The sequence below is a fragment of the Pichia membranifaciens genome (assembly GCF_001661235.1).
Source record: "Pichia membranifaciens NRRL Y-2026 unplaced genomic scaffold PICMEscaffold_3, whole genome shotgun sequence".
Classification (NCBI taxonomy): Eukaryota; Fungi; Ascomycota; class Pichiomycetes; order Pichiales; family Pichiaceae; genus Pichia; species Pichia membranifaciens.
The window spans coordinates 279,969-305,273 of NW_017566984.1; the positions used below are offsets into that span (position 1 = coordinate 279,969).

Below are 25,305 nucleotides of genomic sequence, written 5' to 3' on the forward strand. Positions count from 1 at the left end.
CTGGGAAGTATTCTTGGCAAACAACGCACATTGATGTCGGCGGTCTCACAGAGAAGAGTCCACGTGACTGCGATTACTGAAAATCGACCTGGTATTCTCCAAAAGGCTTACAGGACTATAAAGCACTTGATCTGGACAGTACTGTACGATCCGGATATCGTCGGTCCAGTGTGTGTGCTATTGTTTTTGCTGGAGGCCATGCTTCTTGAATTCATCATTATTAAGGTTCCGTACACGGAGATTGACTATAGCACATACATGCAACAGATCGGCCAGATAGAGCGAGGCCAATTTGACTACAGCAAAATCAAAGGTGATACGGGACCAATAGTGTATCCTGCGGGCTACGTTTTCATCTATTCATGGATGAAGGTGGTTACCGACGGGATGAATAACATCGGAAAAGGCCAAGAGTTGTTCAGACTCTTGTATTTGGTGTCGTTGGCCCTAACTTTTCTCATCTACATACAAGCGTCCGGAATCAAGAAAATAAGACCGTACCAGCTTTATCTTTTGGTCCTGTCCAAGAGGCTGCACTCGATCTATGTGCTAAGGCTGTTCAACGACTGCTTTGCAACGTTCTTCGTGCTCGGAACTATTTTTTTGTTGCAGGTTGCTGCAAAGCTCAAGAGCAAGTCGTATTTGGATAAGGACCCCGAGGTACGTTCGGAGATGGCACTCTACAGCAACCTCGTCAGTCTGCTTGCTGTGGACAGTTACTGTTTTGGCGTGAGTGTCAAGATGAACGCGTTGTTGTATCTTCCAGGGCTGGTCATCGTCCTCTATTTTCTAAACGATGAGAACCTGGTCAAGTTGTCTGGCATGATTCTTTTCGGTGTTGTCGTTGAGATCGGGATCAACTTCCAGTTCCTCACCCAGAGCGCAACCGTGCGCAGCAACTTTATCCACAACGCGTTCGACTTTGGCCGCCAGTTCATGTACAAATGGACGGTGAACTGGAGGTTTGTCGACAAGGAGACCTTCCAGAGCAAATCCTTCCACAACCTGCTTCTGGCGCTCCACGTATCTGTTCTTCTGCTATTTGTCTTTGCGAGATGGCTCCACAGGCGTGAGACAGGCAAGGCACCCACCGAACTCGTGCTCAGAGATGGCCTTCTCAGGTTCTACAAAAACACCATGGACCCCAAACACGCCATTCTCCACCCCGCCGGAGGCGCACGCTATGTCGCCCTCGTCATGATGACCAGCAACCTTGTCGGCGTCCTCTTTGCCCGCAGCTTGCACTACCAGTTCCTCTCCTGGTACTACTACAGCGTGCCGTTCCTTCTCGGCGAGGCCGGTTTCCCACTCGCCTTGAGCGTCCTCCTCGTCGCCGTGCACGAGTGGACCTGGAATGCCTACCCATCTACAGCAGCCAGCAGCATCTCCCTTGTCTGCGTTCTCTCCGTCCTGACCTTCCGTCTCCTCTTCGCCATCTCTCCGCCGCCACCAACCTCCGATAAGGCCAAGCACGAGTGAGCCACGAAAAAATCATGTTGTGGTCGATCGCCTGCCCGCCGCGAAAAACGGCAATACCTTTTGGGCGGCAGCGGCTGCAGCAGGGTGACGGAGGGGAGCTGGAGACGAAAGGAGAAGAAGAGGTTGTGACGATGCAGAAGATATCGGCAGTAGGGGCTCTGTGTGCCTCAAATTGTCATATGGTTACGCTTTGTGGAGTGTAGCCCTGCATCTGTGTATCTGTGTATCTCTGCACCCTGTCTTTGTGTGTCTGTGTCTGTATCTGTGTTTGTGTACCCATCCACGCACACTCGAATCCAGCCGGAATATTGTTTTACTGCCATTGTCAGCACGGTCGCTTGGTCAAACACAAGGTTACCGCTCGGAATAGTGCAGCTCGGCAGTGCCGAAGAGAAGGAATAGCAAGCAAACAGGTAGGCAAGGACCTGGTTAGCGTACAGAGGAATATACCGGTGAAACAACGGACAATTGCATCAGGCAGAGTTTCATGCTATAGAAAAAAAAGAACTACACCGACACAAAGGAGATACTTCGTTGCTGCATAGGCATCGGCAGGACAAACACGCACACACACGCTGTCGCACGCACACATTCACACATACACATAAACATACGCCCACGGCGATGGACATCAAAAACAACTTTTCTGCACAGGATGCAGAGCCTCTTGTTAAAGACTCCGCTGCCTCCAACTCAAAAGAACTACTCAATGCCTACATCTACGACTTCCTGTTGAAGTCGGGTTTCGACTCATCGGCCGCCGCCTTTTTCAAAGAGGCCAACGTGCCCATTGTGAAAAACAGTGAGAAACTGGTTGACAAGTTCTATTTGCTGAATAATGCAAGCTTGCCCAAGTCGAAAATGACCATGGACACTCCCCAGGGCTTTATTTACGAGTGGTGGCAGATCTTCTGGGACATATTCAATGCTCGTACAAACAGGGGCAGCTCGCAGAGTGCCTCCCAATACTATCATTTCATCAACCTGAAGCAGAAGCAGGAGGCAATGAATCAACCTGTGAATCCAAACCACACTCAAACTCAAAACCAGAACCAGACTCCTAATGTGAACCCAGCCGGCCAAGACCCAAACGGTTCAGCCCCTACAGATCTAGGAATGCAGAATTCTATGGGTGAAAACTTCAATGGCTGGAACCATAGAAGGCAACAGGAAATCTTTCGTTACCAGCAGCAACAACAACAGCAGCAGCAGCAACAGCAAAGGCTTCCGCCGAACATGCAACCCCCTACACAGCAAATGTCACCTGACCCTCAAGCTCACACGTTGAACTTACCTACAGATTCTCAACCGTCTTCAGCACAACAAGCCCAACCACCGCCTCTTCCTCCGCAGCAGCAGCAACAGCCTCAACTTCAGCATTCTCACGGTCCCCCGCAACATGTCAACAACGTGGTGAGAAACCAGATGGCCGGAAACAACGTTAACAGCGAAATGGTGATGAATCATGTGAATTCACCAACAAACTTTGCAAGACCCCAGCAATCCCAGCGCCCTCCTCAACAGCAACAACAGCCACAACTTCAGCATCAGCAACTTTCTCCTCATATTGGTCAAGCTCCCCAAACACCTCATTCTCCGCATAATTTACAAAACTCGCAAATGTATATGCGTCAACAGCCTCCACATCCATCACAGCAATTACAACAACAAGCTCAACAACAAGCTCAGCAACAGGGGTCCTTCCTGTCTCAACAAGGTGCTGTTCCTCCCAGGAGAGTGCTTCAAAATCAGCAAGGTCAGCAGATCCCACTTTCCAACTTACAACAGCAATCAGTTTTAAAAAATCAAGGACAAGTGGTTCCACCAAATTTACACTTCCAAATGGGAAATCAACTTCAGCAACAACAATTTCTAATGCAGCAGCAGCAGCAGCAGCAAAGGGGTTCCCCTTCATCTTTGAACCCTAAACAGTCACAGCAGCAGCAGCCAATGAAACAGGCACCTCAAAAGTTATCACCGAACAAAAGACAACGTCTGGATAGTGACATGGTGAGTCCTTCAAACGTTTCAGGGTTCTCTCAGCCTTCAGTACCGCCTTCTCAGTCCCAATCTCAACCGCAATCTCAGTCTCATTCTCAATCACAATCGCAACCTCCATCTCAATCTCACTCGCAGTCTCAAACTCCAGCACACATCTCCGACCTTCCTCAACCACAACAACCTTTTGTTGTTCATCCGAGTCAAGGAACAGCTATTCAGCAGCAACAGGGACAACAAGTACAGGGGCAATTTGCTGGCCCAAATGGACATCCTTCTGGTAGTGGCACCAAAAGGCAATTCCTCCCAGACGGTGTAAAAGAGTATGGCGAGGGATTACGAATGTTAGAAACAGACAATAGGAAAAAGCTTCAAGATAGAAACGTTAGCGACACGCTGCATTCCAACCATGTGCATCCTGGACACCCGAATATGATGACAAGTACATTTATTCCGTCCAATGGTAATGACCTCGTTGGTTCAAATGGAAATTCACATTCAAAAATAAATCCTAACTCTAATTCTACTACTAACGTGAACTTGAATGTAAGCTCAAACACCAACCCGAACAACTTGAAAGTTGAGCCGGGCTCTCAATTCGCCGAATTTTCAAATATGCTAGGACAATTGCAGCAAAACATATCGTTGTCTGGTAACAATGCCAATGGTACTAATATGGGTAACTCTCCTGCAAATCATGCCATGTCTCCCTCAATGAGGTCACCTGCTATTAGAAAAACAACAGCAACCGCTCCGAGTACTGCAGCTCCCTCACCCTTATCTGGTTCAGTTCCGATCAACCCTATTCCACCGGGAAATATTAACAATTCCAAAAAGAAAGTGAGAAGAGCTAGAAAGAATTCAACATCTGTACCAGCCACTCCAAAAACTCCAAATAACCCGGCAACCCCAACATCTACTAACGCAGCAGCAATCAACAAAAAGCGTGGAAGAAGAAAAGCACCTTCAACAGCTACTACTCCTGTGATAAAAGAAGACGCTCCACCACAATTGAAGAGCGTAACAGAGGCTGCTAGCACTACTCATAATGGAGGAGTTGGTGATGACAAAATTCTGGCAGATAACAAGAAGGTGAGGAAAACTAAGGCTATGAAGAAAACGTCCACTTCTGTAGAGAAAGCAGCGGAGAAAGATTCAAACTTGAACTCGCAAAAATCATACCCAGCCTCAAATCAACAGCATAGTGGAGTTCCCAATCAGCAGCAAACTTCGCAGGGAGCCGAGCTTCGTAATCCATCTACAAGTGGCTTCAACATTAACAACGACGCACAATTTTTGGGCGAATTTAATAGCTCTGAGCAGTTTTTTGATTTTGGACTTTATTCGACAGAAGATGCCTCGGAAATGTTACCTGATTTTTGGGGTGATCCTGTTGACAGGAATGAGCTATGACAATCACTTTAATTTATCGTTTACTCTCTTTTTTTCTCAAGATTACCTTTGTCTCCAATTGAAAGACATCTTTTCGTTTTTCGGTTTTTTACTTTTTTTGTCAAATTTCTTTTTATTGCTTTATTACTACCAATTCCTCTTATTTGATTGAGAGAACTTTTCTTGCCGCAATTTCGTACAAGATTTCACCTTGGTGCTTTTCTATCTTATTTAATTTTGTACACTTAATATTTATAGAACTTTCATTGTGCTCTATTTCATCAAGCTAGTGTTGCAGGATTCTACTAATCAAGAACACGCACAATCTAGAATACAAAAGAATAGATCTGCTAAACAAAAAATTCTTCACTTATTGGAAAATTTCTATCTATACATGTAAAACCTACCCTGCCCTACTACTTCCGTTTCGGCTTTGGCTTTACCTCATCTTCTTTACATACGTGAATTCTTACGGTATTGGTGTAATTGGGGGTATTACCTTCATAGCCTTTACTCCAATCGTAACTTAAAGCATATGCAAATAGCATACCCGTCCGATTGAAATTGACAACGGGTATGGTAGCTCCCAATTGAGGATAGCCCTTCAAACGATGTCTAGAATCTTTATCCCAAAAAGAAAAGGATCCATCCGATCCAGCAGTTGCAAACGTACCAAATTGTGGGTTGAACACTACAGAGTTCAAAGAGTAGATGTTGGTTTCTTTGGTTGTTGTCTTATTTACTCTTTGGCATTTGAAAGAAAATCCAGATTGTTTTTGTTGCATATCGTCAATGTATTGAATACCACATCTACCTTCTATAGACCCAATAGCAAAACCATCACCCTTGGGGTAGCATCCAATACACCTTGTCTGATACTTTAACGGTGATATTGAGGACTTGAAAATCTTATCAGGATTATCTAAGTTTATGATAACAACGTGTCTCTCGGCTGTACCTACAACCAGTAATTTCTGTGAAGCATCCATTGTATAAACTCTTTCAGGCATTTCAAGCGTGCATATGGGAGTCTGTTGTCTTGTATCCCAATACCTAAGCGTTTTGTCCCACGATCCACTTACAACACAAGGGGTGTTCTGAGGACCACAAGTGACATGCCTAACAACACGAATTGTATCATTGTGTACACCGATGGTTTGTGCCTGTTGTGAAGCTAGATCAAACAATTTTACCTGCTTGTCAGCACCACCACTGATCACTTTGGTACCATCCAACGTGAATCTTGTTGACATTATTGGTCCTTCATGTTCATAAAGTGCTCTTCCTTCAACCTGACCATTGTTTGTGATCTCAAAAATACGATTTTTTTTATCCCAGTTAGAAATGGCCATGAATTCTGCCTGTGGAGAAAAAGCTATATCACTGACACTATCATCACCAATGTTGTTCACCACTATATCATTTTGCAAATCTTGTAATGTTCCTGATGCGCTAGTTGTTGTATTTCCAAGAGTTGAGACATTGGCTCCGAATCCTCCCAATCTTGAACCAAAAGACATAGAGCCTTCTTCTATCTACACGTTGTTGAATTTGACCTTTAACAGAAGTGGCTTGTTTACCCAACCTGTATCTTCTAATGCATTCTTCTATTCTAACCAGCATTGAATCAATCATCATCTACAAAAAACAATCACTCTTACGCCCTTTCTATATCCGGGTAACATTTTTGGCGTGAGCGACGTTTACTCATACTAATGTTATCAAGTTGAAAAAGCAGATGTTTCGAGCATACACCTTGCATGTACACATACACATGTGTATACAAATTACTATCTACTTGTATATAACTATATATCAGAGACATCATAGTTTCAAAAGTCTTAATAACACCACAGTGTCATTGATTGATGCATCTTCTTCACCTATAACTTCCTTGTCTGATGATGTTACGTGCTCCATTGGAATCTTGGTACACTTCAATAAGATGTCAGCATGATCTTTGATGATCTTTTCGAGATCGCAGTCATCTTTCTTGACTTCGTATTGAACTTGAACTTCGTCTGTTTGCTCAAGACCAAACTTCTTTCTCAACCTTTGGATTCTGTTGATTAATTCTCTGGCAATACCTTCGGTTTCTAATTCTGGGTATAAGTTGATATCCAAAATGATCAAAACATCACTCTCGGATCTAGCTTCTTGACCACTTGCATTCATAGATTCTGGTAAACCTCTCAACACATTTAAATCTTCTAATCCAAGATTGATACCACTCACTGTAACCTTGCCGCTCTTCAAGAAGTCCTTGACCTCGTCGGAGGTTAATTTAGGTAAACCTTCCTTAACAATCTTAACATCCTTCTTTAACTTCTTGCCTAAAACTGGCCAGTCTGCAACAGCTCTGTATTCCACACCGTACTTCTCTTCATCAGCAGTGATGATGATTTCTCTGACATTCAATTCCTCAATGATGTACTTCTTCAATGATGTGACATCTTTCAAGTAATCATCATCAGAATTTAACACAACCAATTCTTTCAATGGTGTCTTCAATGAAATGGTCTTCTTCTCTCTGATGTTTCTACCCAAGTCAATGATTTTTTGCATTCTGCCAACGGCAACTTCAATTTTTTCATCGAAAAGCTCTTCGTTGACAGTTGGGTATGCTAAGAAGTGTACAGATTTATGGTTGACACCATATTTGTTCAAAGTCTCTTCAGAGAATAGAGGTCTCAATCTTTGGTAGATGGAATCCGACAAGAATGGAGTAAAAGGAGCCATTGCCCTAACCATAATAAACATAGTTTCAGTCAAGGTGTTCAATGCCTTCAAACAATCTGGAATGCCATTTTCACCTTTCAATCTTCTTCTGTTAAGTCTGATATACCAGTTTGTCAATTGGTCGATCAATCCTAACAATCTTGGAACAACAGTGTATAATCTATATTCAGTCATTTCTTCGTGAATGTATTTAATCAAAGATTGAAGAGAAGCCAAAATCCATCTATCCATGACATTCTCTGATCTAGAAGATGGATCAAACTTGAAGTCAATGTTTTCACTTTTTTTCAACAATGCAATTTGACCCTCCAAGAACTTGTAAGAGTTCCACCATGGTAAAAGAACCTTCGAGACAACTTCCTTGACACCCTCTTCTTTGAATTTCAAAGTCTCGGCTCTCAACACAGGAGAATTAATCAAGTACAATCTCAATGCATCAGCACCATATTTGGTAGTGATGAGATTTGGATCTGGATAATTCTTCAATCTCTTTGACATTTTCTTACCATCACCAGCTAAAATGATACCGGACACAATAACATTTTTGTACGGAACAGTTCCGAACAAATGAGTACCCAAAACAGATAAAGTGTAGAACCAGCCTCTGGTTTGGTCTAAACCTTCAGAAATAAAGTTAGCAGGGAACGCATCCTTGAATTGCTCCTTGTTTTCGAAAGGATAGTGCTTAGAAGCGTAAGGCATGGAACCTGACTCAAACCAACAATCGAAAACATCATCAATTCTTCTCAACTGACCTTTACCTTGCTTAGATGGAATGGTGATGTGATCGATCTTGTCTCTGTGAATGTCTGTAATGGTTTGATCTCCAGAAAGATCTCTCAATTCTTGAATGGAACCAACACATACAATTTCCTTCATATCTTCAGAGACCCAGAGAGGAATTGGGGTACCCCAGTATCTGTTTCTTGAAACATTCCAATCTCTGGCATTGGCAATCCAGTTTGAAAATCTCTTTTCCTTGATAACGTTTGGAACCCATCTGGTTTTATCCACGCTTTCGAGCATCTTAGGGATGATTTCTTTAACTCTAACAAACCAGGCTGGAACAGTTCTATATAGTAATGGAGTGTCAGATCTCCAACAAAATGGATAACTATGTCTGATTTGAGAAGCCAATAATAAATTGCCCTTGGCAGTCAAAAATTTGATAATTTCCTTGTCAGCATCTTTGACATATAGACCTTTGAAATCGGTGACTTCAGGGGTGAACTTACCTTCATCATCAACTGGATTTGGGGGTTGTAATTTCTCGCTGATAACACCAGCTGCAGTACATTCATCAAAATCCTGTTCACCAAAAGCTGGTGCCTGATGAACGATACCTGTACCTGAATCATCGGAAACGTATGAGGCACCGATAACTCTGAAACCAGAATCACTGAATTTATCTTGGAAGTAGTCGAATAATGGAGTATATTTCGTGCCAACCAATTCGGAACCCTTCACTTTGCCGGTAATCTTATACTTGGCATCCTTTGGCTTCTTGTACAAGTTCTTGATCAAGGATTCTAACATGATATAAGTAACCTGCTTTTCTTCATCAAAAATCTTGACGTACTCAAAGTCAGGATTGACACACAAAGCAATGTTGGAAGGTAAGGTCCAAGGGGTGGTAGTCCAAGCGACCAAGAAAGTCTTTGGGTCATCAGCCAACGCGAAACCAACAGTAACGGCAGGGTCATTGACATCTTTATAGTTCAAGCCTGCTTCGAAGTTGGACAAGGCGGTGGTGACACCGGTAGAATAAGGCATAACTCTCAAACCTGCATAAACAGAATCTTTCTTGTAAAGCTCCTTAAATGCCCACCAAACGGATTCCATGAAAGACGGATACAATGTCTTGTAATCGTTTTCGAAATCGATCCATCTACCCAATCTGGTGATTGCGTGTTTCCATTCGGATGCATATCTCATAACAATGGCTCTACATTCTTCATTATACTTGGCAATACCCATATCCATGACATCCTGTTTGGAAGTAATGCCCAATTTCTTGTCGATCTCATGCTCAACTGGTAAACCATGGGTATCCCAACCAAATCTTCTCTCGACCGAATAGCCATTCATGGACGCATATCTGGGAATGATATCCTTTATGGTGGATGCCAAGAAATGACCATAATGGGGGGTACCAGTGGCAAATGGTGGGCCATCGTAAAAGGTAAAAACTGGTTTATTTTCGTTCAATTTCAAAGAGGTATGGAAAGCGTCAATCTCATTCCACAAACTTAGGATCTTCTCTTCCTCTCCTGGGAAGGAGAAGTGTGCAGATTGTTCCTCGGCCATCTTCGTCTGCTGTAGTGATAAGATCACAATCTAATTCACAACAAAATGGCCAGACTTTCCTCCAACTGTTCTTGCAAATGGTCGTTGACTAGCTCCTTCTCCAGCTCGAAAACTTTTTTGCATACACCGTCCATCTCTGAAACCCCGCGAGAAAAGAAGTGCCCTCAGTCAGTTTCCTCTCACTGGAGGAAATGAGTCAACGAAGGCGAATACACGAGCTAACTTTAATTTCAAGTAGGCCAGGGTAAGTTGATAATCTGGTATTAGATTGAGCCTAATTGTAGAGTGTGGATTGACATACTGTAAACTGTATATAAGCCCGAAGGAGTTGATAAAAGTAACTTCAAGCCTCTGCAAAGAAAACCAAAAAGTTAAAAAAACTTGCGAAAGCCGGGAATCGAACCCGGGGCCTAACAATGGGAATGTTAGATTTTACCACTAAACTACTTACGCCAGTCAAAAGAACTAACCAATGAGCAAGTTCACGATGATGCTTTACTTATTAAAAGACAAGTAATACTTTGCTTATAGTGACGACTTGGCAGTAGCTAACTGTTGATTAAAACAGGACAGTCGAATATAAAATCAACAAGATTATAGCATCCAGCCATCCGTGCTCTTTTTACCGTAATGTCTTTGGATATCCTCATATCGAAAGAGGGACAGGGAATCCACAATTTTAAGCTTACGCTATAAATTTTATGCAGTCTTCCATAAGCTATTAACTAAGTAGAACTAGCTAGTTGAAATACAACTGCATTAACTTTTTTATCTTGTACTTATTTGCCTTGTAATGGAGCTAACATTGAGAGCCACTGTATGATGGGGCTATGGCTCAATGGTAGAGCTTTCGACTCCAAATCGAAAGGTTGCAGGTTCGATTCCTGTTGGCCTCAATCGTCAATTTTTTGAATTCTTTTTAGTAAAAAGGTAGTTTGATTTGTTAGTTATACTATTCTTATCTACTAGGTATATATTATAAAGGATTTAGTTTCATTACTTTCTCTTTTCTTTTTTCTTTCCCTTTTTTACTTTGGAAGGTGAAGCTGCATGACCTGTAGAATTGACTTGTTGGAAGAGTTTGTTTCTACTTGCAAATGATTCACTGCAAACCGAGCACTTCTCGGTCTCAGTTGGCACTGAAAGATTGTCCTGTGAATTGTCAGAAGCTTTGACCCCGGCTTTTTTGGACTTGTTTTTACCTTTCTTAGTTCTCACCTTAGATTTTGAGCCCCCCCAATCATCGGAATCATCCGACTCAATTCCCATTCCGTTCAATAGTTTTGAAAGTTCTTCATGTTTTTTGTCTGTTTTCCATTCCTGAGGGTCTGCTGTAGCTGGGTCAACGTGACTTTCTTCATCTATATCGTCATCAAGCTGGACATCAACTATACTCTTGGAACTCTGATCAGGGGTTTCAATATCTGCGACATCTTTACTCTTGTTGGCGTTAGCGTTGTCATCGTTCTGTTGGCTGATTTGTTGATCTATAATATATTGCAACTCTTCATTTGTGAGTTCATCCAGCTCAGTCAAAGATTCCAAAGCATCATCAAAATCCTCGAAATCTTCGTCGTCACTTTCATCATTATCCATCTCTTCGCCATTATCATTGATGTATCCATCATTGTCTATTCCCAACTCTATGCCTTCTTTTTTCATTTCCCATTTTAGCTGTTTCAGCAATTTTAAATGTTTTTTTGACCTTTCGTGATCCGCAAACTGCTTTTCACTTTTGAAGATTTTGTCACAAATAATGCATTCATAAATTTCTTCGTCGTGGTCTTCATCATCGGCTTCTTGTCCATTAATTTTTCTTTCTTCCTCATGGATCTTATCTAGTTGGGCTTCAATTTCAGCCAGGTCATCTGGATCAACTGTTTGCCACTCCTGTTCTTCAAAAAGTTGTCGCTGCCGTTGGCGCTCCTCTTTCTCAAGCTGTGCCTGCTTTTTCAACTCTTGTCTTTTCAATGCAAGCTGCTGCTTTTCATATTTTTTCCTTATCACGGGATCCATCCTCGGATCCATCTTTTTGATGTAGGATATATACTTTTTCACAACATCGTTATACGCCTTTCGTCCTTGGTCTCTTAACTTCTTATTCTCCTTTTCCATAATTCTTCGGGTTCTCCTATCGGGAGCAGTTGAATATCTGTATTCCTCGATCCAATTAAACGTTTTCACCGTCTGAAAATTACCCCACACTTTATAAAAAATCCTGGTCATTTCAAAATCAGTTTTAGAGTTACCCATACGTGGATACATCAATTCTTTCGGATCACACACGGTTGCAAACGAGGTGTCGTCTTTGAAATCTTGGAATCCAGGTAGTTTCTGCTGTTTACCAGCTGAAACTTCTTCGGATGCTATTTTATCCAACAACACAGAGACAATACTATAAAAACCATTTATGGAATCGTTGAAGTTTTGATATAGGGTGTTGCTAAAATATTTCTCGATGTCTTCTACTGTTGTGCCCGCGTAGTATGTGCTGTAGTTGTCTCCATCATCGTCGTACCCTGCAGCCGAATCTCGATCTCCGTCCTCCATCAAAATTTGAAACTTGTGGGAGTCGTACCACGATCTCTCCTGTGGATCGGATAGCGTCTCGTAAGCCACTCTTACATCATTGAAAAGCCGAGTGGTGTTTTCGACATCGTCTGGGTTCTTATCAGGATGCAATAACAGAGCCTTTTTCCTATAAGCCTTTTTTAGTTCGATGTGGGTGGCAGTTTGCTCTACACCAAGAAGCTCATAATAGCATGTCCTCATAAAATGGGGTAAATGTTTTCGGGAAACACCAAATAGCCCTTATAATCTGGGAGGCAGGCAGGACCGGACTGATTTCATGTATCGAAGACAAGTTCATCTGAAAAATAATTCATCACATCTGGAAAATAGATCTGCCCAAAAATATTCTTAAAAACTCTGTGCACCATCAATGGATACATAAGTCGGTCGACCAAATTTACTTTTTGGCGTTTTCCTCTGTTTTTTCATTTTTCTCGCCATCTCGCCGAGGACAACGCATACATGCCTGAGTGGTATACTCGTTGTTTTGATCTAGTGAGCCTGGAACTGGATTCGGCACAGGCACCTGTAGTTGCTGTAATTGAAAGGGCTTAGCTACGCACTTGCTTTCAAGCATATCAACTTGCATACTCTCAGAGCTAAAGAACTGTCCAGAATTGGAGTTTTAGAGTTACAGTGATAACCTACAATTGGAAACACCCGCACGCCCCAGAAACCAGCCATAAGTAAAACAAAATGGTCGTGTTAGCTGCTTCCGTCTGCACACACGGTGGTAAATTGATCATCTCCAGACAGTTCAGAGAATTGACCAAGGAGAGAGTGACTGCATTGCTCTCTAATTTTCCTGCACTCCTTTCAGACTCAACGCAATCACAACACACTGCCGTTGAAGATGAGTACGTGAGATACATGTATCAGCCACTAGAGGAATTCTACGTCGTTCTAATCACAAATAAACACTCAAACATTTTACAAGACATTGACACTTTACACCTTTTTGCCCAGTCCATAACATCGATTTTGAGAACCGTTGATGAAAAGGAGATCTATGAAAATTGCTTTGAGTTACTCAGCGCCTTTGATGAGATAATTTGCCTGGGTTATAAAGAGAACTTAACTTCCAGCCAAGTGATCAACTTCTTGGAAATGGACTCCCACGAAGAGAGAATCCAAGAGATCATTGAGAGAAACAAGGAATTAGAAGCTGCAGAAGCAAGCAAAAAGAAGGCTGTGGAGTTGCAATTCAAGGAAATGATGAAGAAGAGCAATATGCAAGGTATGGACCAATATTCACAGCCTGTCCAAACCTACAATCCTCCTCCAGTTGCAAACGACCGTGATGATTATACCACTTACGCTGAGGAGCAGCATTCCTCTCTTTCGTCACAAAATCAAATCAAAAGAGGTGGCATGCAATTGGGCAAGAAGTCTGCTACATTTGGTGACTCTCAACCGCTTTTAGTGAGCACGCCAGCTCCACAGAGAAGGGCGGTATCCCAATCACAACAACCCCAATATCAACAACAACAGCAACAATACCAACAACAACATCAGCAGCAGAGCTCCAAGCCCATTATCGACAACAATGGTATTTTACTCACTATAAACGAGAAGTACTCTGGTCAAATTACCAGAGAAGGTACCATAACTTCAGCCGAAATCAAAGGTGACTTACAAATAAGAATCAATGATCCCTCACTGGCACATGCACAAGTGAAGTTGACCCTTCAAAACGATAGCGATATCACCACTCAATATAAAACCCATCCGAACGTTGACAAGAAATTATTCAACTCCTCGTCAATCATTGGCCTCAAGGACCCAACAAAACCATTCCCCTCAAATGATCAAAACTTGGGTGTTTTGAGATGGAGATCGACCAGGAAGTCTTTTGACGAGGAGGGCTCTTCAGGCTTGTTACCAATAGTACTGACCACGTGGGTTAACAACAACAATGACGGTACTGTTGGCTTGACTTTTGAATATGAAGTCGATACTTCAAAGAATGTGGATGAAGTGTCTATCATTATACCGATTATAAACGCTTCCTTTGAATCAAGCGATAATGATAACGCAGCATTAGAATACACCGACAGTGGCGTGAATATCAAATTGACTGATCTGTTGAAATACGAGTCTGGATCCTTTGAAATATTGTGCAAAGACGTGGAGGATGAGGAAGCTTTGTTCCCAATGGAATTATCTTTTGATGAATTGAAAAAGATCGAAGCCTCAGGCTCGGAAGGTATCCAAGTTAGTGTAGACAGCGTTGTCAACTCGGAATCTCAAGATGCTCTACCTTTCGATATTTACATCAATTCTTCGAGTGAAAGTTACTATATCGTTTGAGTTCGAGTATAACTGGTAAGTCTTCAATTTGGCTGCATAAAATTTTTTAAATCATCTATTTATAATCAGATAGAATCTTAAATAATGTTATATTTATTAAAGTACCCACCGTCGAGCGGTGATTGAAAGAGTGATTGTAAGTCACGTGAGCATGAAAAGGAAAATTTCACTGTGGATGCGAATTTGATCTAATGCATCCCCCATCTCTCCCTCTTCCTCCAGATAAGGTTCACCACAGTTATTTAATTGCATCACAATTGATTCTCATCACTATCACACGCCATATCGAACTTAAATAACAATACAATGCTAAATACTTTGGGTTTGGCAAATAAAGTAAAACTGCATTTGACATATTCGGTGATATGGTCCAATATAACTACCGTAGTAGTCGATCAACCGACCAAGCATGCAGCACAAAATGAAAAATTAGAGCAATTTGGTAGTGGAGTAGCAACACCAACTTCCAAAACTTATGTATTGAAGGGTGAAAATCCAAAGTCCGGAGAGGTTGAGTACGTTCTAGCTATCAGCGGGAGGAAAAAATTAACACTCGAGAATTTGGACTTGTTATTCAAGGGTATTGAAGAAGCCGAACACAAACAGTTTGAGAGCATAGACAAAATCCTAATGGCCATAGTGGATTCAGATGGCTCGATTCTCTTTTACTATGTACATCGTGGTGTGAAGAACGTTAACAGTTAGGACAGGACGTCTAACAAGAAAATTTATAAATGGTTATATAATTTGGGAGACATAACTGCCAAGAGCAGTCGTTAAAGATATTTTATTACTTTCAGGCATACTTTCAGAGAGATTCAATTCACTGACCTCTTCGTTTAATTCAGGGTATTCACGCTTGAGCCAAATGGAGATAAAGTTTTCTGGCAGTTGACTTTCAATGTTGCGTCTGAGGTAAATAAGAAGAATGGTATGGATAATCTTGTCATCGAGAGTGGGCATAATTTCTTCGTGCTTTTGAATGATTTCTTTTAATTTTTTAATACATTGCATATTAGCAATAATACACTTTTTCTGACTTATTATATCAAGTTGCTTGTCGATTTCTAATTTCTGCATATCATTGATAACGGGCGTTTCACGCAAATTCTTTTCTTCTTTCCTTAACTGCTGTAGTTCGTCTTCCAAGTCAGGCGCCATGAAATTATACTTCGGATTCACCAGATCGTCATCGATTATACCTTCATTGAGGCACAACTCTTGGGCATGGTGACGAAAATCGAGTGGTGGTTTGTATTGGGTGGGCCAAGGCAGATATTCCTTGAACGAGCCACGAGTGAATCCTTCATAGTTCCTTTTCACTACAAAGTAGTTGTACAGAGTTATGGTGTTCAAATCTCGGGTAATCTCATCCATATAAGCCCTACGCAATATTTGAAGTGCAGGATTGTCTCTTTCAACCTTTTCATCTCCTGTTTGAGAACTGCATACAATGAAATTCCAAATTTCAGCAAAACCTTCGATCTGAAACGATTCAGGTCCTATGAGAATAGGAAGTCTCCCTGAGTGGGAGTTGAAAATGTTAGAGTTGGGAACTATTTCAAATGTTTCGTTCAGTGTCCGTTCGTTTATTAAGTAATTAAGTATGGTGGAGGACACATCGAATGGAGCTATTCCTTTACCATCTCCCCACGCAAATATCTTGTAATGTGACATTATTGACTTAAGATCCGTCTTGTACTCGATGAAACCAACCGAAGTTGGGGAAAATGGAGTTTCTAGGTATAGTGAGATCAACTAATTGGTTTAGTACATGAAAAAACTCATGACAGCTTAAAAGTCTTTTGGTGCGGACGGTGTGTCCTGCCCATTACATGTTTCTTCAAGTTACGCTTTTTTTAGGAAAAGTTGTGCATGGCTTGTCAAAATCCTATTTTAAACATTCAGTACCATACACAAAGATGTCGATCGAGAAAAGGAAGGCTGAAAGTGATAATGATGAAGGTCAACCAGACAACAAAAAAGTTCAAAAGGATGCCCTAGAGGAGAAACAAGAATCAATCGCCGAGACAGAGACACAGGGAACTGCAGGAGATACCCAAGACCAGGAGTCAGAAGCAGCAGAACAATTAACCGAAAGTTATGATGAATTTACTCATGAAGAATGGGTTCAGCTTCTCAAGAAAACGTTAGAAGGGGGAGAAGAGGAAAATATTACAAAACTCTTTGAACAATATCTAACGCAATATGTTAATGATGGAGAACAGTGGGTAGAATATATCAAATGGATGATGAAAGGCGATGACGTTGAGAAAATGGATAAGAAACGTATTGAAAGCTCTTTTTTCAAAGTTCTGACCAAAGTCTATAATGTCAAGTTATGGAGACTATATTTACATTATGTTGAACTAATCAATCCGATCACTCCAGATAACGGAGAAAAAGCTAGAAATATAGTTTTAAAAGCGTACAATTTTGCAATAGAAACAGTAGGGCATGATTTCTTCAGCAGTAATGAAATCTGGGGTGATTATTTGAAATACCTTTATGTTTGGCAGGCAGTCAATCCCAATGAAGCATCCACCCGAGAGGATTTGATTAGAAAAGCGTTGAAGAATATGATAAGTTACCCAAGTTTGAACTTGGAGGAAAACTGGAAGATTTTTACTAAATTTGAGACCGACCTCAACTTGAACAAGTCAAGAAAAGTCATTTCCGATTGTAAGAATGATTATTTGAAATTGAAAGGACTCAACAATGAGGTCATTGGTTTAACGAAATCAATAAAAAAAGTGGATGAAAGGAAACATAGTTTAAGACAAATCCGGAGATGGAACAGTTGGATCAATTGGGAGAAGGAAAATAAGTTAAAACTTACAGAAGAGGAAGCCAACAAGCGGATCAACTACGTGTACAATCTATCCATCCAGTACTGTTATCTAATGCCTGAAGCATGGTTCAACTTCTCCAATTATTTGGTGGTCGAACGCAATAATGCCAAACTGGGATTGGAGGTTTTGAAGGATGGTATTAAAGTGAATCCATATAGTCTCATTCTTAGATATCAGCTATCTAACCACTATGAAGGCGCCAACGATCTGGAGAAAATCAAGGAAACATGGCTTGATCTTATCAGGAGGGTCGAGAACAGTGCTAAGAAGGATGACAGACTCATCACGTACTGCTACTCCATATTAATGAGGGTAGTCAAGAGGATTTCCAACATTAAAGAAATTCGGATGATTTTTAAACTCGCGAGACAGTTCAAAGGTATCACCTGGAACATCTTCTATCAGTACGCCATGATTGAATATTACAACAATGAAATCAAAATTGCCAACAGGACTTTCGCACTAGGAATGCAGTATTTCAGCACCGAGATCTCTTTTGTGCAGAAGTATCTACAGTTTTTGATTGACATCAAGGACATGACCAACTTCAAGAAGACGATTGAGCTTTCCCTAGAATCGTTTAAAGAGAATCAGTCTGCCTCAAAGATCTTGTACCGAATGTATTTCCAGGTGGAGCAAGAGTTTGGGGACATCAATTCCATCAATAACTTGGTAAAGAGATACAGCCAGGCGTTTGGCAAAAACTCGCCGTTTGAGCTCATCAAGGATGGTCTGAAGAGCGAAGAAGACGGGTTTGACGGAATTAGAGAGCTAGATGAGTACAAGCAGGAGAATGCTAATGCGACCGGCAACGGCAGCAGCAACGGCAACGGCAACGGCCACAGCAGCGGCCACAGCAGCGGCTCGGCGGCGAAGGCCGACAAGGACGCCGAGCATGAAGACGGTGGACGTGGCGGACGAGGAGAAAAAGATGGGGAAGGTAACAAAGACAAAGACAGCGAAGACGACGACGTTCAGATCACCAGCGTTATCGACGGGTTGAAAGAAGACTCCTCGGAGAGCAAGAACCAGGCATCCGGGCCTGACGGCGGAGACATCACTGCTAAACTCTACAGCTTCCTCCAAGCGTTGCCGCAGGACGCAGCGTACCAGGAGCAGGTCAAAAACTTGAGCATTGGCCAGATCCTCGAATTCTTCCGCAGCGTCGACAACGCCAACTGACAGCCCTATATCTATTTACATATATACCTAGCAGGCAACAGCCCCACTACCCTTATAACATCTAACCCCTGCGAGTCCCGAAACGTTCCTGGAGCAAGTCCGAGTCGGCGGCCAGAAGGAGGGCGCGGAGTGCTGAAGCAGTGACTTCCCCGAGTGTGGGGCGTGCCCCCCTATATAGTGGGCCACTTGCGTGCTGGCCAATTGATGGTCCTGCTTTCTCTTTTACTGCTTTGTTAACACCCTGCTGCCGACACCTCGCTTGTTGCTGCTACCAAGACACAGAAACAAAAAGGTATGTGACAACAGACACCCAATGGCAAGCCTGTGCGTGTTGACCTGAAACTGGTGTGCCCGATCTTGCGGCGCCCCGTCAGGTTGGCGACGCCGCTGGGAGATTCGGAACGTTGCTGTGCTGAGCATGACTAGGCCCCCTCCCTTCCTCACGACGGTTTTTGATAGTTTTCCGCCGATCGACCCAAAAACGGGACCCGGGGGCCTTTTCTCATTGCGGGAGTGTCACCCGTGCACCGTCGCTGGAATCCGCTACACCGTTTCCCCGGTGGCCGGCTCCCGTGTTTGTCCGTGGCCGGGCCGTTTTCCGCTGGCGGCTGCCCCGTGTTTGTCCGCGGGCCCCGGCCTCTCCTACTGTCGACCTCGCTTAGCGGCACACTATATCCGATCCTGGCGGGCCACTTGCCGTCTGACTCTGAAATATGCAGGAATACTAACCAGCGATTCCCCCGCTTTGGGTCCTCCACGTCAAACCGGAGGTTGTTGCGTGTGCGTGTGTGGTGTGTGGTGGATGTGCCCCCGACGGGCTGACCCGGACAATCCACCCATTCCTATTGTTAGAGCATGGTGGTGTTTTCCCACCGACACACACCCTCCCACGTACACGATGCAGCCTTTGCGTTTGCTTTTTAACAGACCGTTGCCTCTTTTTTTTCCCCATCCTTCACAACCTTCTTAGATCCCTCTAATATGCTTGCTGCAAGATCATCATTGAGATTAAGAATGTCCGCTAGAGCATTCTCTACCTCCCCTATCGCTATGAGAACAGAAAAGGATGCGTTCGGTGATATCGAAGTTCCAGATGATAAGTACTGGGGTGCGCAAACCCAAAGATCGTACCAGAACTTCAAGATCGGTGGCACTAGAGAAAGAATGCCAGAACCAGTCATCAAGTCTTTCGGTATCCTGAAGAAGGCTGCCGCCAAGGTCAACACCGAGTTAGGTGCTCTCGACCCAAAGTTGTCCCAGGCTATACAACAGGCTGCCACTGAAGTTTACGAAGGTAAGTTGATGGAGCACTTCCCATTAGTTGTCTTCCAAACCGGGTCCGGTACCCAATCCAACATGAACGCCAACGAGGTCATCTCTAACAGAGCCATCGAAATCTTGGGCGGCACTCTCGGCTCCAAGACCCCTGTCCACCCTAATGACCATGTGAACATGTCCCAATCTTCCAACGATACCTTCCCTACTGTCATGCACATTGCTGCCGTCACCGAAATCTCATCCCACTTGTTGCCTGAATTGACGGCTTTAAGAGATGCTCTTCAAAAGAAGTCTGACGAATTCAAGGACATCATCAAGATCGGTAGAACCCACTTGCAAGATGCCACTCCTTTGACCTTGGGTCAAGAATTCTCCGGTTACGTCCAACAATGTACCAACGGTATCAAGAGGATCGAAATCGCTTTAGAACACTTGAGATTCTTGGCACAAGGTGGTACCGCTGTTGGTACCGGTTTGAACACCAGAATAGGTTTCCCAGAAAAAGTTGCTGAAGAAGTCACCAAGTTGACTGGCCTCCAATTCTACACCGCTCCAAACAAATTCGAAGCCTTAGCTGCTCACGACGCTGTCGTGGAAATGTCCGGAGCCTTGAACACAGTTGCCGCTTCTTTGTTCAAGATCGGCCAAGATATCAGATACTTAGGTTCCGGCCCAAGATGTGGTTACGGCGAATTGTCCTTGCCAGAAAACGAACCAGGTTCTTCCATCATGCCAGGTAAGGTCAACCCAACGCAAAACGAAGCTTTGACCATGGTCTGTACCCAAGTCTTTGGTAATAACGCTGCCATCACTTTTGCAGGTGCTTCCGGTCAATTCGAATTGAATGTCTTCAAGCCAGTTTTGATTTCCAACTTATTGTCCTCCATCAGACTTTTGGGTGACGCTTCAAACTCCTTCAGAATCCACTGTGTAGAAGGTATTGTTGCCAACAAGGACAAGATTGACAAGCTTTTGCATGAATCCTTGATGTTGGTCACCGCTTTGAACCCTCACATCGGTTATGACAAGGCCTCCAAGATCGCCAAGAACGCTCACCACAAGGGTTTGACCTTGAAGCAATCTGCATTGGAATTAGGTTATTTGACCGAAGAACAATTCAATGAATGGGTTAGACCAGAAAACATGATCGGTCCTAAATAATCATGTTTTCCCCACATTGTGTAGTCTATATGCCCTATTTATTTATTTATTTAATCATCGAGTAAAATACTTCCTTATACAGTCAAACCTCTATATATCTTGCTACATGTTTGTCAGGCATATTAATTCACCTCCGTTATCCCCACATAATCAATCTCAGCTGCCCCCAATCTCGCTTCCTCATCGGTGTCGAAAATCATGCTCGACTCCACTTGGCTCTTTTACTCACTGAGGGGCCAGAGATTTTGCCCTCATGATGTGGTAGTGGCTCTTCGTCTCCAGCACACATAGATTACCGACCTCTCTACACTTGCTTTCTACCTCAATAGCAAGCGGTAGAAACATACTATACTTATACCCAGGAACAAAAATACATTATGTTTGGGTATTCGAAGAGATTGGCTTGCAAAAAGACAACCTTGTCTAGGCCTAAGACATCTTTGTTCAAGTCCATTGCCAGCTCCACAAGACCAGCATCTGGATTATCCAAATATGAAACCTTACAATTCTTGAAAAGCACTCCCGAAGGCAACATTCAGTCACCCCAACAAGACCTGAAAATGTCCAACATTTGGAAACATTCCACCATACAGGATATACAAAATATCACTCCTCCTTCCCTTCATTCGAATGCTGATGTTTACAATATCCTTCAGTTTTCCAAGAAGTCCAAATCCACAGGAGATAATAAGGAAGATAGTGGCAAAAAGGATGAAAAGTCAGAAGAGAAAAAAGATTCTGATAAAATCAATGATGTGACTGACCCTGCAAAGGAGAAGAAGGATAAAAACAATGACGATCAGGTTTCTAAATCGGAAAACTCTTCCAAGTCTCCTTCTTCCTCATCACCTTCCGGCGCTGCAGCCTCCTCTTCTGCACCAGCTGGCAGTGGCGATGGGGGTTCAGGAAATGATGACGACGGATCATCTGTTTCTTTTGCCACTTTGAAACCGAAAAGTAATAAGACTTCGACAATGGTAGAATTGCCTGAAGTCTATCCACAGATAGTTGCATTACCTATTTCACGTCGTCCATTATTCCCTGGCTTTTATAAGGCTGTCATTATATCTGATGTCAACGTAATCAAGGCCATAAAAGAATCATTAGATAAAAAGTACCCTTTTATTGGTTGCTTTCTGTTCAAGGATGAAAACATGGAAAGTGATGTCATAGAATCCAAAGATCAGGTTTTTGAAACGGGCGTTTTGGCTCAAATCACATCAAATGTGTATACCAAAGATAAAGACACAGGTGTCGAAACATTAACCACTGTTTTATACCCTCATAAAAGAATCAGAATAGACGACTTGTTCCCACCTTCTAAAGAGGCTCTTGACTCAAGTGTGTCCAAAGCTACGATTTCGGATGTAGACTCAGAGGAAACTTTAGTTGATAGCAAAGCCAAGAAGCAAATTATCGAAGGGATAACTGGTGAGAAAGAAGGTGATGAGCCAGCTGAAACCAAAAATAAGGAGTTATTGGAACCTTCAGATTTGGTCAATCAAAAACAGAATGAGGTGGTTGAGCACGAAGAAGAAGAAGATAACCCGACTGCATTCTTGAAGAAGTATCCAATAACTTTGGCTAATGTGTCAAACGTTGAAGATGAGACATTCGAAAAAAGTGATCCTGTTATCACTTCTTTGACTGCTGCAATTTTGGACGTTCTTAAAGAGATGTCATTAGTTAACAAATCCTTTAGTGATCAACTTGCAACATTTAGTGCTTCACTTCATAGTGATATTTTCAACTGCCCTGAGAAGCTTGCAGATTTTGCAGCGGCTGTAACGGCAGGAAACCAAGCCGATTTACAGAAGATCCTTGAATGCACCAACATCTCTGAGAGACTAGAAATGGCATTAACTGTTCTTAAGAAAGAGTTGATGAACAAAGAGATGCAAAAGAAAATCGAAAAGGACATCGAGGAAAGAATGGCAAAGAGACACAGAGAGTACCATTTGAATGAACAGTTGAAGTGGATCAAAAAGGAACTTGGAATTGATGACGGTAGAGATAAGTTGATTGCAAAGTATAATGAAAGAGTGAAAAAATTGAACATGCCTGAAGAAGTTAAGAAGATTTACGACGAAGAAATCAATAAGTTACAGACATTGGAAACAGTTATGTCAGAATTTACGGTCACCAGAAATTATTTAGACTGGTTAACTCAAATCCCTTGGGGTAAACAGTCTGTTGACAACTACAATATCAAAAGAGCTAAAGGGGTATTAAATGAAGATCATTATGGTTTAAAGGATGTCAAGGATAGAATCATTGAATTCATTGCGGTTGGTAAACTACTGAACAAGATCAACGGTAAGATTGTTTGTTTCGTAGGTCCACCGGGTGTTGGTAAAACTTCCATTGGGAAATCTATTGCCAAATCTTTGAACAGGGAGTTTTATAGATTTTCTGTTGGTGGTTTGAGTGATGTGGCAGAGATTAAAGGTCATAGAAGAACTTACGTTGGTGCAATCCCAGGTAGGGTTGTCCAAGCTTTGAAGAAAACTCAGACTGAAAATCCTTTGATTTTAATCGATGAAATTGACAAGATATCTCATTCTCATAGTGTGAATGGTGGTGATCCGTCCGCCGCATTGTTAGAATTATTGGACCCAGAGCAAAACTCTACTTTCTTGGATAATTATATGGACTTACCTATTGATTTGTCAAAAGTCTTATTCGTTTGTACTGCAAACACTTTGAGCACCATTCCTGGTCCATTACTTGATCGTATGGAAGTGATCGAGATTTCAGGCTATATTGAAGACGAAAAAATCAAGATTGCAGAAAAATATCTAGCACCAGAAGCCAAAAAGAATGCAGGTTTAGAAAACGTCAATGTCGAATTAACTGAAGATGCTATCAAGGCATTGATCAAAAACTACTGCAGAGAAAGTGGTGTTAGAAATTTGAAAAAACAAATCGATAAAATTTATAGAAAGGCCGCCTTGAATGCGGTTGAAGCGTATGGTGATGAGGAAATTGACGAACTTCTTGCAGAGGAAAAAGAGTCAGTTTTACCTGATGGTCCAATCGCGGATGCTGCAACTGAAAAACTTGACAAAAATTCAAAGGATTCATCCAGCACAGAATCTAAATCTATCTTAGATAAGATCGAAGAGGAAACTTTGTCATCCGAAGAAGCAGTATCGTCCAAGGAGAATTCCAGCGAGAAAAAGAAGAAGGAAGCCGAGGTCCCACAAATTGTGATTCCCGATGATTACAACTCTGTAATCTCACCCGAAAACCTGAAAGATTACGTTGGTGCACCTGTATATACTGCTGACAGGTTATATGAAACCACAGTTCCAGGTGTCGTCATGGGGTTGGCATGGACATCAATGGGTGGTTCTGCTTTGTACATCGAGTCTGTTCTAGAGCATGCTATCACCAAGGATTCGAGTCCTAAACTCGAAAGAACTGGTCAATTGGGTGACGTTATGAAGGAATCTGTTAGAATTGCATATTCTTTCTCTAAGATGTTTTTGGCCAAGAACTTCCCAGAAAACAAGTTCTTTGACAAGGCACAGATTCACTTGCACTGTCCCGAAGGTGCGACGCCAAAGGATGGCCCATCAGCAGGTGTTACAATTACTTCATCCTTCCTCTCTCTAGCTTTGAACAGATCTTTGAGACCAGATGTTGCCATGACTGGTGAAATAACTCTTACGGGTAAGGTTCTAAGAATTGGTGGATTGAAGGAAAAGACAATTGCTGCCAAGAGAGCAGGTGTTAGTACAATTATCTTCCCTAAGGGTAACGAGGCCGATTGGAAAGAGCTGCCGGACAATGTCAAAGAAGGTATGACTCCTGTTCCAGCTGATTGGTATCAAGATGTCTTTGACGTCTTGTTCACTGACGTTACCAAGGAAGAGGGTAATACCGTGTGGAAGGCAGAATTTGACGAGATCAAGAAAGAAGAACAGAAGGATAAGGAAAGCAAATAATGCTTTTTACTTTACCCTTTTCTATCGCCTTCAGTATTACTAATATCCCGGTCTTTTTTGCTTTTGAAGCGAGGTTAGAAAAAGCA

The 25,305-nt window shown here is 42.4% G+C and overlaps 11 protein-coding genes and 2 non-coding genes across 13 annotated transcripts; 8 read left to right on the top strand and 5 right to left on the bottom strand.

The window, feature by feature from the left end:
- Window positions 1-33: 33 nt before the first annotated feature.
- On the top strand, window positions 34-1,479 carry PICMEDRAFT_32908 (hypothetical protein; the record flags this gene model as incomplete). Its single annotated transcript, XM_019162792.1, has 2 exons — window positions 34-638; window positions 717-1,479. The coding sequence occupies 2 exons, from the start codon at window positions 34-36 to the stop codon at window positions 1,477-1,479; spliced, it is 1,368 nt and encodes a 455-aa protein (XP_019017436.1).
- Window positions 1,480-1,791: 312 nt separating this feature from the next.
- Window positions 1,792-5,088, top strand: PICMEDRAFT_128038 (hypothetical protein). Its single transcript, XM_019159968.1, has one exon. It carries the CDS (start codon window positions 2,104-2,106, stop codon window positions 4,888-4,890), a length of 2,787 nt encoding a protein of 928 aa, XP_019017437.1. The 5' UTR covers window positions 1,792-2,103; the 3' UTR covers window positions 4,891-5,088.
- Window positions 4,983-6,452, bottom strand: PICMEDRAFT_16225 (hypothetical protein). Its single transcript, XM_019161127.1, has one exon. It carries the CDS (start codon window positions 6,387-6,389, stop codon window positions 5,286-5,288), a length of 1,104 nt encoding a protein of 367 aa, XP_019017438.1. The 5' UTR covers window positions 6,390-6,452; the 3' UTR covers window positions 4,983-5,285.
- A 122-nt stretch (window positions 6,453-6,574) lies between these two features.
- On the bottom strand, window positions 6,575-10,174 carry PICMEDRAFT_16226 (hypothetical protein). The gene has a single exon (XM_019161128.1). The coding sequence runs from the start codon at window positions 9,913-9,915 to the stop codon at window positions 6,694-6,696; it is 3,222 nt and encodes a 1,073-aa protein (XP_019017439.1). The 5' UTR covers window positions 9,916-10,174; the 3' UTR covers window positions 6,575-6,693.
- A 123-nt stretch (window positions 10,175-10,297) lies between these two features.
- Window positions 10,298-10,368, bottom strand: PICMEDRAFT_t88. Its single transcript has one exon. It is a non-coding gene; the product is annotated as a tRNA-Gly (tRNA).
- A 371-nt stretch (window positions 10,369-10,739) lies between these two features.
- Window positions 10,740-10,811, top strand: PICMEDRAFT_t77. Its single transcript has one exon. It is a non-coding gene; the product is annotated as a tRNA-Trp (tRNA).
- Window positions 10,812-10,848: 37 nt separating this feature from the next.
- PICMEDRAFT_16227 (hypothetical protein) lies at window positions 10,849-12,746 on the bottom strand. Its single transcript, XM_019161129.1, has one exon. It carries the CDS (start codon window positions 12,685-12,687, stop codon window positions 10,912-10,914), a length of 1,776 nt encoding a protein of 591 aa, XP_019017440.1. The 5' UTR covers window positions 12,688-12,746; the 3' UTR covers window positions 10,849-10,911.
- A 267-nt stretch (window positions 12,747-13,013) lies between these two features.
- PICMEDRAFT_16228 (hypothetical protein) lies at window positions 13,014-14,944 on the top strand. Its single transcript, XM_019161130.1, has one exon. It carries the CDS (start codon window positions 13,183-13,185, stop codon window positions 14,794-14,796), a length of 1,614 nt encoding a protein of 537 aa, XP_019017441.1. The 5' UTR covers window positions 13,014-13,182; the 3' UTR covers window positions 14,797-14,944.
- A 5-nt stretch (window positions 14,945-14,949) lies between these two features.
- PICMEDRAFT_128365 (hypothetical protein) lies at window positions 14,950-15,518 on the top strand. Its single transcript, XM_019159973.1, has one exon. The coding sequence runs from the start codon at window positions 15,103-15,105 to the stop codon at window positions 15,499-15,501; it is 399 nt and encodes a 132-aa protein (XP_019017442.1). The 5' UTR covers window positions 14,950-15,102; the 3' UTR covers window positions 15,502-15,518.
- Window positions 15,308-16,505, bottom strand: PICMEDRAFT_16229 (hypothetical protein). The gene has a single exon (XM_019161131.1). It carries the CDS (start codon window positions 16,471-16,473, stop codon window positions 15,535-15,537), a length of 939 nt encoding a protein of 312 aa, XP_019017443.1. The 5' UTR covers window positions 16,474-16,505; the 3' UTR covers window positions 15,308-15,534.
- A 396-nt stretch (window positions 16,506-16,901) lies between these two features.
- On the top strand, window positions 16,902-18,218 carry PICMEDRAFT_23910 (hypothetical protein; the record flags this gene model as incomplete). Its single annotated transcript, XM_019162329.1, has 1 exon — window positions 16,902-18,218. A coding segment is annotated over one exon (1,317 nt), but the record flags the coding sequence as incomplete, so codon positions are not given.
- A 1,626-nt stretch (window positions 18,219-19,844) lies between these two features.
- PICMEDRAFT_33355 (hypothetical protein) lies at window positions 19,845-21,269 on the top strand (the record flags this gene model as incomplete). The annotated part of the gene is made up of 1 exon (XM_019162815.1): window positions 19,845-21,269. The coding sequence occupies one exon, from the start codon at window positions 19,845-19,847 to the stop codon at window positions 21,267-21,269; it is 1,425 nt and encodes a 474-aa protein (XP_019017445.1).
- Window positions 21,270-21,646: 377 nt separating this feature from the next.
- PICMEDRAFT_72410 (hypothetical protein) lies at window positions 21,647-25,219 on the top strand (the record flags this gene model as incomplete). The annotated part of the gene is made up of 1 exon (XM_019164190.1): window positions 21,647-25,219. The coding sequence occupies one exon, from the start codon at window positions 21,647-21,649 to the stop codon at window positions 25,217-25,219; it is 3,573 nt and encodes a 1,190-aa protein (XP_019017446.1).
- Between the last annotated feature and the right edge of the window lie 86 nt (window positions 25,220-25,305).

What these genes read in the sequence shown, in the direction of transcription:
- PICMEDRAFT_128038 (XM_019159968.1), top strand. Translation starts at nt 2,104, where the DNA reads ATGGACATCAAAAACAACTTTTCTGCACAGGATGCAGAGCCTCTTGTT.
- PICMEDRAFT_16225 (XM_019161127.1), bottom strand. Translation starts at nt 6,389, where the DNA reads ATGTCTTTTGGTTCAAGATTGGGAGGATTCGGAGCCAATGTCTCAACT.
- PICMEDRAFT_16226 (XM_019161128.1), bottom strand. Translation starts at nt 9,915, where the DNA reads ATGGCCGAGGAACAATCTGCACACTTCTCCTTCCCAGGAGAGGAAGAG.
- PICMEDRAFT_16227 (XM_019161129.1), bottom strand. Translation starts at nt 12,687, where the DNA reads ATGAGGACATGCTATTATGAGCTTCTTGGTGTAGAGCAAACTGCCACC.
- PICMEDRAFT_16228 (XM_019161130.1), top strand. Translation starts at nt 13,183, where the DNA reads ATGGTCGTGTTAGCTGCTTCCGTCTGCACACACGGTGGTAAATTGATC.
- PICMEDRAFT_128365 (XM_019159973.1), top strand. Translation starts at nt 15,103, where the DNA reads ATGCTAAATACTTTGGGTTTGGCAAATAAAGTAAAACTGCATTTGACA.
- PICMEDRAFT_16229 (XM_019161131.1), bottom strand. Translation starts at nt 16,473, where the DNA reads ATGTCACATTACAAGATATTTGCGTGGGGAGATGGTAAAGGAATAGCT.